The 12,717-nt window shown below is 47.4% G+C and overlaps 1 protein-coding gene across 13 annotated transcripts in view; it reads right to left on the bottom strand.

Moving 5' to 3' along the window:
- Window positions 1-12,717, bottom strand: part of NCAM1 (neural cell adhesion molecule 1) — a 974,982-nt gene that overhangs the window by 410,716 nt on the left and 551,549 nt on the right. For all 13 annotated transcript variants that reach the window (XM_069224356.1, XM_069224353.1, XM_069224357.1 and 10 more), the window contains exon 2: window positions 5,302-5,376. In XM_069224356.1, coding sequence (XP_069080457.1) covers window positions 5,302-5,376 — 75 coding nt within the window. The remainder of the gene's footprint in view (window positions 1-5,301; window positions 5,377-12,717) is intronic.

Raw genomic sequence — 12,717 nt, 5'->3', positions numbered from 1 at the left:
GATGAGAGGAGATCCACACAACCGGTCGACGTTGCAGTCGGTGCCTGCGGATGCATGGGAGTGACTCCTTCACTCCAAGGGAGATTCCTCTTTCCTTCTCGTGCAGGCTGAAGACTTGCAGCCCTCAGAGGATGCACAGCCGGGGAAATGTTGCAGAAGCTGGAAGAAGCCGTAGAAACAATGTTGCAAGAAGAGCCTTCTTCGTGGATTCAGACTGTCGGTTCCTGGAGGGTCCAGTTGCAGTTCCAGTGGCTAGAAGTCAAAGTGGAGGTTGCAGGTTGCAGAGGAGTCCTGCTGGAATCTTGCAAGCCGAATCTGAGGTTCCACCCAAGAGAGAGACCTTAATACGCCTTCAAAGGGGGATTGGTCACCTAGCCAGGTGATCATCTACCAGGAGAAGGCTCTGATGTCACCTGCCTGGCCACTCAGATGCTCCCAGAGGTCCCTGCCAACCCAGGATTCAAGATGGCAGAACCCAGGGACCCTCTGGAAGTGCTCTGAGCACCACCCTTGGGGAGGTGATAGACAGGGGAGTGGTCACTCCCCTTTCCATTGTCCAGTTTCGCGCCAGAGCAGGGACTGGAGGTCCCTGAACCGGTGTAGACTGGTTTATGCACAGAGGGCACCAAATGTGCCCTTCAAAGCTTACTAGTGGCTTGGGGAGGCTACCCCTCCCAAGCCATGTAAACTTCTATTTCCAAAGGGAGAGGGTGTTACCCCCCCTCTCCCAGAGGAAATCCTTTGTTTTTCCTTCCTGGGCTTGAGCTTCTCAAGCAGAAGGAGGGCAGAAACCTGTCCGAGGGTTGTCAGCAGCTTAGGCTGCCTAGAAAACCCTTGAAGACTGGTAGACGCAAAGCTGGGTGTCCTCTAAGGAGCCCACAGAGTGCACAGAATCATACTTCCATTACTGAAAACAGTACTGGGGTATGATTCCTACACGTTTGATACCAAACATGCCTACGTTCGGAGTTACCATTATGTAGCTGGACATAGGTAGTGACTTATGTCCTGTACATGCGTAAAATGGCATGCCTGCACTCAAGAAGTCCATGAAAACTGCACTTTTGTTTGTGGGTTCACCTCTATAGTGCATGGGTGCCCTCACACAGAGGTACTTGGACCCTGCCCTCGGCCAGGAGGGCCCGCCATGGGGTGACTCATAGTGACCTATGGTGAAAAAAAGGGAGTATGCACCCTTTCACGCAGACTGCAATGGCAGGCCTGCAGAAAACTTTGCATGGGCTCCACATAGGTGGCATAAGACATGCTGCAGCCCATGGGGATCCCCTGGTACCCCAATGCCCTAGGTACTTGTGTACCATATACTAGGAACTTCCATGGGGGCACCAGTATGCCAAATGTGGGCTGAAAATGTTACAAGTTACCAAGTTAGAAGGGAGAGAGCATAACCACTGGGGTCCTGGTTAGCAGGATCCCAGTGAACACAGTCAAACACACTGACAACAGGCAGAAAATGGGGGTAACCATGACAAGAAAGAGGGTACTTTCCTACACATTTTTAGAAACTTGGCATATTCCCGTGTAAGCCAAATGTGTCATTCTGCCAGATCTCAGTGAAACTTGACTTAATGGCTCTTCTGTAGTGAGTTGTACATTGCTCCCTGCCATGTATACTGACCACACCTGTGGGTAGGCACAGAGAGCTCTGCACAAGAGAAGAAAGGTTCTCCTATACTGGCTTTTAGAAAGGATGGGCACTGTGGGATATTTTACAGTAAAACTCATAGGAAGTGCTGCAAATGTGGGTAGGAGTACCGTTGGGAATTTTACCCCACTGATTAGGGAGTGGTTTAGAAGTTTCCTCCACCCACAGGTTGGCACTGGGCATAAAAGTGGCATCCTCCAGTTCCCTCTTTAGAACACTTCTAGACAGGTGGAAGACAGAAGAAGAACTGCTGTTGAACCTATGGAGGGAATCCCCAAGAGCTGGATCTGCTTCCCACTTGTACCCAGGACAGAAAAGTGAACTCCAAGGGCTAGTTAGTTAGCCTCCTTTTCAGCTCCAGGAATACAATTGCTGCAAGAAACCCAATTCTCTGTTGGGGACAGGTGACCAGATCCAACGTGATTTGTCCTGGGCCCTTCTTGTGGCTTCTCGGAGATTGTGTCCTAATCCCCATGTGGTGCCCATGAGGTCCAGGAACCTTGACTGGTTCGCAAGTCTGGAGAACTTTTCTCCAAAAGTACCAGAGGCTACCACCGGACCACTGCAGCTGCTGACAGTCGGATTCAACTTGCTGGTTTGCCCGGCTGAAAGGATCCTGACTTCCAGAAATGTTTCTAAGTCCAAATCGAGAGGAATTCACCAGAACTAGCTCCAGGCAGCACCCCGATGAAGAAGACACCTTCATGGGCCCCGACTGCAGACCTTTTTAATTGTCTTTGCCATTCAGAGCCTTCAACTTCCTGCCAGAGCCGAGGCTCACATTGAGGACCTGCTCTTAAGCTGGCTGCTGTCATCGAGCCACTCTGCGGACCAAGTCTGCAGCCCAAACTGTCAACACCCTCGCCGACAATGACTTTTCTCCAGAACAAAACAACTAAGCCCGAAGTTAAACATTCCACCAAGATGAACCTGGCCCCTGTATCTGACCCACGCATCATCGTGGTCAGCTTTAACTTGAATCATGTTAGTGTAGCCAGACAGCCTTGGTTGGTGCTTAGTGGTGTATAAATATTTAACATTTCTAAAAATCATCTCTGTATCCTCACATCCAACTTTTTGCAGTTTTGGTATCTATTTGTTCATAAAAATGTACTCTATTTGTTTAAATTGGAGAGGGATCTTTATTGTGTTGTGTTTTCTACATTGTAACTGTGTTGCTACTGATAAATGGCTTTACACATTTCCCCAAGTTAAGTCTGTCTGCTCTGTGGTACAGAGGGATGGAATTAGGTTTAAATTATTGAGACTTATCTGGACCTAGAAAGGAATAGTGTCATTATTAATACTATTATTACTTGAAGAGGGTTACCATTCAATTGAAAGAAATAATCCACTTTCTAAAATTCTTGTATTGCACATGGAATTGATGAGCAGAGGGAAAATCAACTGAGGGAGCTGGAGTATTAGTATCTAAAATTTCTCTAAGGCTTCAACAGTCGTTTCACAAAACAGGCAGGATCTATCAAATGGCATGTCCATCAGGGAAGTTTGGATGTCCAGAGAATCTAGTGAAACTCATCCAGCCATGCCCTCTAACTATAACACTGGTGCCCATAGCAAGTATGCAGTGCCCACTCCAGAAGGTAGCACATACTTTGCAGCATTCTGAGCGAGAGTGTTAAAAAATACCTTTTTTCATAGCCAGCAATAACTTATTATGTAACCAAAGTGCACTGGAGCATGACATTACACTCCCAGAAACTGCATTCAGAGAGCATAAAGCCAAACTGGCAAAATATATATTTTTTTTTGCCTGAAGTGTTGATTTGCTTTGACTCTCTGTCTGCTGTAGGAAAAGCATTTAGATTTACCTCTTGGAGGCCTGTACCACAAGGCTTCTCAGGGTCAAACGTCTGGATCAATTGGCACTGGCTTGTGACTTCCCACAATAGAACAACTCACAGACAGAGGTGAAAGTGGTTTTGACCAAGCAATCAGGACTGAGTAAGTCAGGCCTCAAATTAAGGCTACATACTCAGAGGTCAGCGGCCCAGACTGAAAACTGTATGTGAAGTTAGCTTTAGTCTCTTCTGTGGGAGCAATAATTCTAGGACTTCCACAGACTTGTAAGGGAAGTGCTGTAAAAGAGGTGCTTTCCAACATAGGAGGCCCTAAAGACGTATACATGGCAGCCAGCAGAGAGATATCCAAGTCATTGGCATTTTGTAAATTAAGATTAAGACCAGAACCTTTATAATGAGGCAGCAGAAATCTATCATCTGCATCATGATGTAGTTGAAGACAGTTATGTTTCCAGAGCTGCTGAGAGATCCAGAACTAGCATCTCCAGACTCATAACCAGAGTCAGTCGAGGACTAGGAGGTGAGGCCTGCAGTGTTGCACAACTTGGAATCGTGCTTGGTTCTGATGAACCATAAACAGATGTCATGTGGGTCTGCTACCAACATGTCTGGCAACAGCTGAAAGCTATCAACTTCAGGGGTGTCTTCCTGGCAAGTTGCCAAAGGCAAGAATTGGTGAATGCAGTGAAAAAATAAAGTTGTTAGAAGTGGAGCTCTAGATCTGCATATTCAGTCCCATAAAAAGAGAAACTGACGCTAGCATGCAGGGGTGGTGACATGTAAGTGTCTCAGTGTGGCATGTTGTCATATATGGAGGTTGGGACGGAGTTGCACTGGAGATGATGGCACCTGCCAGCAAGCAGGAACAATTGCATGGCTTTCCAGATCCAGTTGTGCACCTGGGAAGATTCACCAGGTGGGGAATCTGTGGTTAGAAGGAGGTATCAGAAAATGAGACAAAACCCTGCACCTAGTGCTACAATTTTTATTGCTCATTATAATTTGTAATGTTATAAGGAACACAAAAGTAGGTGTCTTCTTAAATGACAGGTATAATTTCAGAAGGTTATGTGAATTAATTCAAGGATATCACATAATTTGTTTGACTGACAAGGTTTGGTTCAACTGGTATCTGTGCAATAACAAAAACTAAGAATGATATATACTAAATACATATCTCAGTACATAAAGACACATGCACACTTATGTAAAAACATACATTTATTTAAAACATTTCAATTAAAAGAAATGTTATGGTTTAATACAATACAGATAATTATCCTAATGAATGTCCAACACATGAATGTCCAAAACAGTTCATACATTATGCAAAAGAACCGTCTTGTTGGTTTGTCCCTGTAAACCCCCATAAGAATGTGAACATCTGCACATGTGTGTTTGTTTTGAGCTAGGGCTCTAATTAATTAAGGGGCATGCACGATTAGTGTAATTTGAGAAATTACACAAGATTACGCCAGTTTGAGCATATTACACATCAGCCAAATAGAAGACATATGTGCTTCCATTGCGAGAATGAAACCTTTGTGATAAGCCTTACAATAACCTGGTAAGGGACTTTAATGGCGGATGGGTATGAGGAGAGAGTGAGTGTCCAGCTCTGGCGTTAAAGGAAAGGATTGATTCCTCAGACTTATGACACGGAGCAGTGACAGGAGGAATAACTCTGATGGCAGGTTAAGGGATTGGATAGTAACAGCGGAACTGAGTGGCGTGAAAAGGGGCTGAATTTTAGAAGGCATCTATGTTCCCTATACCAGAAATCAAATTTCCTTGCAATTGCCTAGTTCTTACCTTGACATGAAAAGAATTTAGACTCCCCCACATCGACGTCTACCTGGCTTGGGACGATGGTCACCTGAATGCACACTGAAAGAAAATAAAACATTGCATTAACGGGCAGTGTAATTTGGTGAAGAAACGTAATTAGAATGGACAATTGTGTGACTGCGCCAACGGGAAGGGGTGCATAATCAGTTTCCCTTTCATTTAGGACGCAAGCATCCCTCTACAAGGGAGTTTCGGAACCCAACCCCTCATTGTCTACACCTGAAGCAATGCTAGCACGTAGCAGGCATCTCATACTGTAAGTACCCAAACTGCAATGAATTATTCGTACCTACATTACATTTCACTCAAACTCACTGCCAACGCTTTTACCGCAAACGGCCTCAATAGGCAAGTAATAATACATCTGACGACAACCCGCACTGTCTTTTTTGGCCTCTAATCAGGTTTTTGTTATTTGAGCTCAAAACAATTAGACTTGAGCTCGAAGATTCAAACACTGCTTCTCAATTTGATTATCACAATGATGCTCCTGTATATAAAGCCCTCTTTGCTCTTGTCAGCTTCACATGCCAAAAAGGGCCTGCCTTCAACAGAAGAAAATTAACTGACAATCTTTATTGACAATCTTTAAAATGCAGCTTTGGCAGTCCCCAATTCATTGTCCTAAAAGATCTCCTAAGTGTTGGAAATAGTAATATAAGCCATCTTCATAGGCAGTCTTTAAATTGCAGCCTTAAAAGTCCCCACTTCCTTCTCCTAAAAGATCGCCAAAGTGTTGGAAACAGGAATGTTTTCTAACTGGCTTTTTTGCGAGTTAAAATATTAGCATTCATCGTTTAACAGTTACTAATCCTCTAACGTGAATTTTGGACTATTAACTAAGAAAAGAGGAAAGGGAAAACCCTAATAAATGCAAGGTTAATAACATTTTGAGTCTAAATGAAATTAACATTTTTCAATTGAAAGTGAAATTGAAACAGATATGTTTAAAACTATTTAAAATTTAGAGGTATGGAATTTAAAATTGTCAGAAGTAAGAAAGACCTTAGAGAATCAGAGGTGGTTTTCAAGGTGAATATTTCAATAGACCCTGTGTCCATCATTGGCACATACATCGTCGTAGTAAAGCACATGTCAAGATCCTCAGAGTTCCTTGGGAATGGCACCCAGCAACGTACACAAGATGTGAATAATAATCCTGATTCACCAAGAGTCCAAGAATCACATGCCACTACTGTGATTAATTGTGACTGAAATCTTAGTGGGGAAAGAACCCAGCTGACAAACCTACAGATGTTGTGTATGAAGCCTGTGGTAAACAGTATATGAGTGAAGTGGCCATGAGAAGACAAGAGAAAAAATGCCTTCTTTAATTGTAGAAGTCAACATCAACAGCACCTTCATCCAGGAGTTCAGTTTCCATTTACCACCAATTTCTCCTTTTTGACCCACATTTCCATGCAGCCGTCCAACAGAACACATAAAACATAAAGCTTAAGTGGTAGGTACACCATTAACATGTACAAAGGTAGATTTGTTAGCACTGAGTAAGTACCTACCTGACATTAGAACCTGAAAATCGTATATTCCTGGCAAACCACTTTATTATTGTTCATTAAGCTACAAAAATTATTGGGACTTAGATTGGAATCAACAAAAGCATTAAGTGAAGTGAAAATTAAAATAACAATGCTGCTAAAGGATTGTAGGCCCTGCATTGCTATAGAAAAATTGTAAGACCAACAGCACAGCAGTATTTCCTCCCTTTGCCTTAGTTTCTTAATATGTCAAACCTACAGAAGTGTGTGCTGTGACGGAGGGCACCCAGAAGGTCCTACAAAGCACCTGGAAGCTTCCAATAGAATGTTCTAACTTCACAGGGGTTGATAACTTTACATTTTGGCTGCCAGTTAACAGGAGGTCTTCTATTAGTCACAAGAAGGCTCTCCTAACAATCAAAGTGGTTACCAACTCAAGATTTTCCCTGCCCAGAAATAGGCGATCATCCAAAACTCTAATGCATGATTCTTCATAGAGGTGTCCAGAATTAGGTTTTCCCTGACCATCAGGTGAGATCATCTCAGAACCCACTGGATGCTCTGTACATGTTCTGTGTCCATTGGTTCGAATGATTCCAGTATCCACTGCATTCTCAATTATCAATTTAAGAGGGTGCCAAATGGAGGTTGTCTGGTCCACAAACACAAGGGCCATTGTAGGAGCAATCATGAGCTGCTGTCTTAGTGAATGGGCACCTTTAGGGCGTCCCTCTTCTTGAGCAGCAGATCTTTCCTGGGACAAGGTTTTGCTTTTCTTAGGGGTTGGCACCTTTGGGTTTCCCTGAACATTTAGAAGAGATCATCGTGGTTCCCACAAATGCTTTCCTATCTACTTAGGGGTTACTAACTTAAGGTTATCACTGCCATAAGTATAAAATCATCTTGAGGTTCACAGCATGCTGGGGTTATCAATTAAGGTTTGCTACCTTTCAGTATCACTTGTTTAAATGTAGGGAAGAGCTGAGGTTGAACAACCTGATTTTAGGTCGGATTTCACTCTTCATGCCACGCAGCTCCTCCTGACTGCCTCTGTGTTCCCGACCCAGCCCTTGCTGCTGCTGCGAGTTCGAGGCCCTCCACCACCCGCAGGCACCTGCCTGCGCCTCATCCCTGGTGTCTAGTGGTTGCCGTAAGTATTGTTTGTCTGTCCTGTAATCTGTCTTTTGTTTTTTGTGCCGTTTTTCCTTTGTTGTGCCTTTATTGCTCTCTGCCTCTTTCCCCTGGTTTGGTGTGCCTTTTCTTCGTTTTTTGCCTTTTCGCCAATTTCTCTCGTTCTCGGCTTTTTCCGATTTCCCCTTTCCTGCTGCTGCGGCCCGCACCCCTCATGCCCCCATTTGCCCACCGCTCCTGCCTCCCAGCTGCTCCTCCCTCCCAGCTCCCCTTCTTAATGGCAGCCGCTGCGCGGTCCACAGTGACCCCTGACCTGATTTTAGGTTGTGTTTCACTCTTCACGCCGCGCAGCTCCTCCTGACTGTCTCCGTGCTCCCGACCCAGCCCTCGCTGCTGCTGCGAGTTCGAGGCCCTCCACCACCCGCAGGCACCCGCCTGCGCCTCATCCCTTGTGTCTAGTGGTTGCCGTAAGTATTGTGTATCTGTCCTGTAATCTGTCTTTTGTTTTTCATGCCATTTTTCCTTTGTTGTGCTTTTATTGCTCTTTGCCTCTTTCCTGTGTTTTTTTTGTGCCTTTTCTTCGTTTTTTGCCTTTTTTTGCCGATTTCTCTTGTTCTCTGCTTTTTCCGATTTCCCCTTTCCCACCGCTGCGTCCCCTGTGGCCCGCCCCCTCACACCTTCATTTGCCTACCGCTCCCACCTCCCAGCTGCTCCTCCCTCCCTCCTCCCCTTATTAATGGCGGCTGCTGCACGCCCGTGCAGCGGACATGCACAGCGGGCACGCCAGAGGCAAGCCTGTCAGCGCCTCGACCGAGCCCAGCGGCAGACTCCCTGGCCCACGCGCTCCCCACGCCGCCAGACACCGTTACAACGCAGAGGAACTCCAAGCCCTCAACCCTGGCCGCCCCACCGCCTGCGTCCAAGCCTCCCCGAGGCACACCCATGGACCCTTCTCCTGCCGGATGTGCAGCTTCACCTGCACCCAAGCCACCAAGCACCACAACAGCTCCACCCACAACCACCTCAGCTGCATCCTCCTCAACACCCGCTCCGTCCACAAGCACGCCGTCGAACTCTGGGACCTTCTCACCTCAGCCTCCCCAGACATCGCCTTCCTCACCGAAACTTGGATGAACCCCTCCTCGGAACCCGACATCGCCATAGCCATCCCTGAAGGCTATAAGGTTACTCACAGAGACCGCACCAACAAACCAAGAGGAGGAATTGCCATAGTTCACAGGAGTACCATCAGGATCTCAACCAACACCTATGACACCATCAATGCCGCCAAACAGTTGCACTTCCTGATTCACATCAACGCCAACACCACTCTCAGAGGAATCCTTGTCTACAGACCACGAGGGCCCTGACCACAGTTCTGCAGTGCCATCGTCAACACAATCAGCTCCCACGCCTTCACCTCTACGGATTACATGCACCTCGGTGACCTGAATTTTCACCTAGAGAACGCCAACGACAGCAACTCCTCAGCCTTGATTGCCAACCTCGCCAACCTCGGGCTCAAATAACTTGTCACAAAGCCCACCCACTCAGCCGGCCACACACTCGACCCCATCTTCTCTGCCAGCAGCCACATCACCTTCACCCATGCCACCGAACTCCACTGGACCGTCCACCGCTGTGCCCATTTCACCTTCCAGAAACCCACCCCTACCCCCAACAGATCCCTCGCCGTAGCTGGAAGAAGATCTCAAAAGACCAGCTGATCTCTACCCTCGCCCCGCCACCCAGCACCAGCGACCCCAACACTGCCGCCCTCAACCTCAAACAATGGCTAGACGACTGCACCAACACCCTTGCCCCACTTAGGAAACCACCCAACACCTGCACCAGCACGAAAGCACCCTGGTTCACCGCCGACCTTCAGGCCTCCAAGCGGGAGTGCCAGAAAATCAAGAAGATATGGCGCCACGAACAAACAGAGAGCAACTACGCCGCCCTCAAAACAGCCATCCGCTAGCATCACTAGCTCATCCGGACTACCAAAAGATCATTCTACAAAGACCGAATCGACAACAACGCACACGACAGCAAAGAGCTCTTCAGCATCATCAAAGAACTCGCCAACCCCAAGTCTTGCTCCATCGACCACCCCCCTCGCAAGACCTCTGCGACTCCCTCGCCACCTTTTTTCACCGCAAGATCACAGACATCCACGGCAGCTTCACCTCCCCGAAACCCATGACCACCGCGGCCAATACTTACCCCAACGCACCCAACCTCCTGAGCGCCTGGGCCCACACCAACGAGGAGGACACCACCAAGACCATGAGCACCGCCCACTCTGAATCACCTGCCGACCCCTGCCCTCACCATGTCTTCAACAAAGCCAGCCAAATCATTGCCCCCCAACTCCGTGCTATCATCAACAGCTCCTTCGAGACCGCCACCTTCGCGGAGAGCTGGAAGCACGCCAAAGTCAACGCTCTGCTCAAAAAACCCAAGACAGACCCCTAAGTCCTTAAGAACTACCAGCCCATCTCCCTCCTCCCCTTCCCAGTGAGGTCATCCAGAAGATAGTCAACAGCCAACTATCCCGCTTCCTGGAGGACAACAGCTCACTCGACATCTCCCAATCCGGCTTCCGCAAGAACCACAGCACTGAGACCACTCTCATCGCCGCAACCGACAACATCAGGATCATGCTCGACAAAGGTGAAACCGTGGCCCTCATCCTCCTTGACCTCTCGGCAGCCTTCGATACCGTCTGTCACCACACACTCCCCACACGCCTCTGCGATGCCGAGATCTGCCACAAGGCCCTGGACTGGATCACATCCTTCCTCTCTGGTAGAACTCAGAGAGTCCGCCTCCCTCCGTTCCTGTCGAAAGCCACCAAGACCATCTGCGGAATCCCCCAAGGATCCTCTCTCAGCCCAACCTTTTTCAACACCTACATGGGGCCGCTCACCAACATCGTCCGATCCCAGGCCTCAACATTGTCTCCTACGCGGATGACACCCACTGATCCTCTCACTCACTAAGGACCGCACCACCGCCAAGATGAATCTCCACAACGGACTTCATGCCATTGCCAACTGGATGGAGATAAGCCGCCTCAAACTTAAACTTGGATAAGACTGAGATCCTCATCCTTGGCTCCAACTGCTCAGCATGGGACGACTCCTGGTGGCCTGCCGCTCTAGGAGCCACACCAACTCCCACCAGCCACGCACGCAACCTCGGCTTCATATTAGATTCATCACTCACCATGACCCAGCAAGTCAACGCCGCCTCATCCTCATGTTTCAACACCCTCCGCATGTTTCGCAAGAACTTCAGATGGATCCCCATCGAAACCAGAAGAACGGTTACCCACGCCCTCATCAGCAGCAGACTGGACTACAGCAACGCACTCTACGCGGGAACAACGGCCAAGCTCCAGAGGAAACTTCAGCGCATTCAGAACGCCTCAGCACGCCTCAACCTCCCACGCCACGAACACATCTCAGCCCACCTGAGAGACCTTCACTGGCTCCCCGTCAACAAGAGGATCACCTTCAAACTCCTCATCCACGCTCACAAGGCTCTCCACGACGCAGGCCCTGCCTACCTCAACGAGAATCTCAGCTTCCACATTCCCACCCACCAGCTCTACTCTGCCAACCTCGCCCTCGTCCCCCACATCCACCGTACCACAACAGGCGGCAGATCCTTCTCCCACCTCGCCGCCAAAACCTGGAACTACCTCCCCGTCAACCTACGTCTGACCCAGGACCTCCTGACCTTCAGGAAACAACTCAAGACCTGGCTATTCGAGCAGTAGCAACCCACCCCCCCCCCCCCTGTGATCCCCCCCCAGCGCCTTGAGACCCTAACGGGTGAGTAGCGAGCTTAACAAGCGATTGATTGATTCAGTGGCACAACAACTGAGTTTCTTGCTTATCATTAGTGTCTATCAGAAACCAATAAGAACATCTTTTCATTTGCATAAGCAGGTAACAGGATTTGTTTCCTTTCTGAGATGACCACAGTCAGTGTCACCCCAGGGCTGTTGAAGAAAACTTTTAAGATATGAAGTTGGCTAATCTAGATCAATTCCTCTAGGTGCCTTAATGGAAAAGTCCCGGCCCACTATTATGAGGGGGTAGGATCTTAATTAAGCTGTGCTACAGAAGAATAGAAGAAAGATGTCCATGGTTAGCAATGGTTTGAGTCCACTGAGAATGAACTGTCACTGAACAATGTTGCACATGCTCATAATATGCAGGTTATATGCTGACCCAGTCAGACAGGGATTAAAGTAAGCAGTATATGCAATAAATATAGCTATTTTTGATCTCACTGGGTCACTCACTTTTGTCAAGAAGTAAATTCCCAATTGAAAATAAACGGCTGATCTGACAATACATACAACAGAAATGTTCTTAACACACTGCTAGTTAATTCCTCAGTTTCGTTATGCTTTACATGAATCACTGATAACTTTCATGCTGATTGGTGGCATGAAGGATCTTTATGAACCTGGAAAAAATTAAGGCTGTAATGCATGTGATTATACTGGAACCTCTAGCAAGTATTCCAACGAAGTAGAAAGAAGCAGTGGTACAAAAAAGTGAGAATATGATTAAAAGGGAGTGAATGTAAAAGCAAGAAAGAGAAAATGTCAAAGGAAAAGATAAAGAGGACGACAATGTAAAGGGGTGGAAAACAGAATCATGTAAAAAAAACAACAGCAAGGCACGAAGAATCAAAGTGGGCGGGAGTAAGGGACAAAAGAAGAAATGGT

The sequence above is a fragment of the Pleurodeles waltl genome, chromosome 3_1, assembly GCF_031143425.1.
Source record: "Pleurodeles waltl isolate 20211129_DDA chromosome 3_1, aPleWal1.hap1.20221129, whole genome shotgun sequence".
Taxonomy (NCBI): domain Eukaryota; kingdom Metazoa; phylum Chordata; class Amphibia; order Caudata; family Salamandridae; genus Pleurodeles; species Pleurodeles waltl.
The sequence above is the reverse complement of the archived record's forward strand: the minus strand, read 5'-3'. Positions and strand labels throughout refer to the sequence as shown.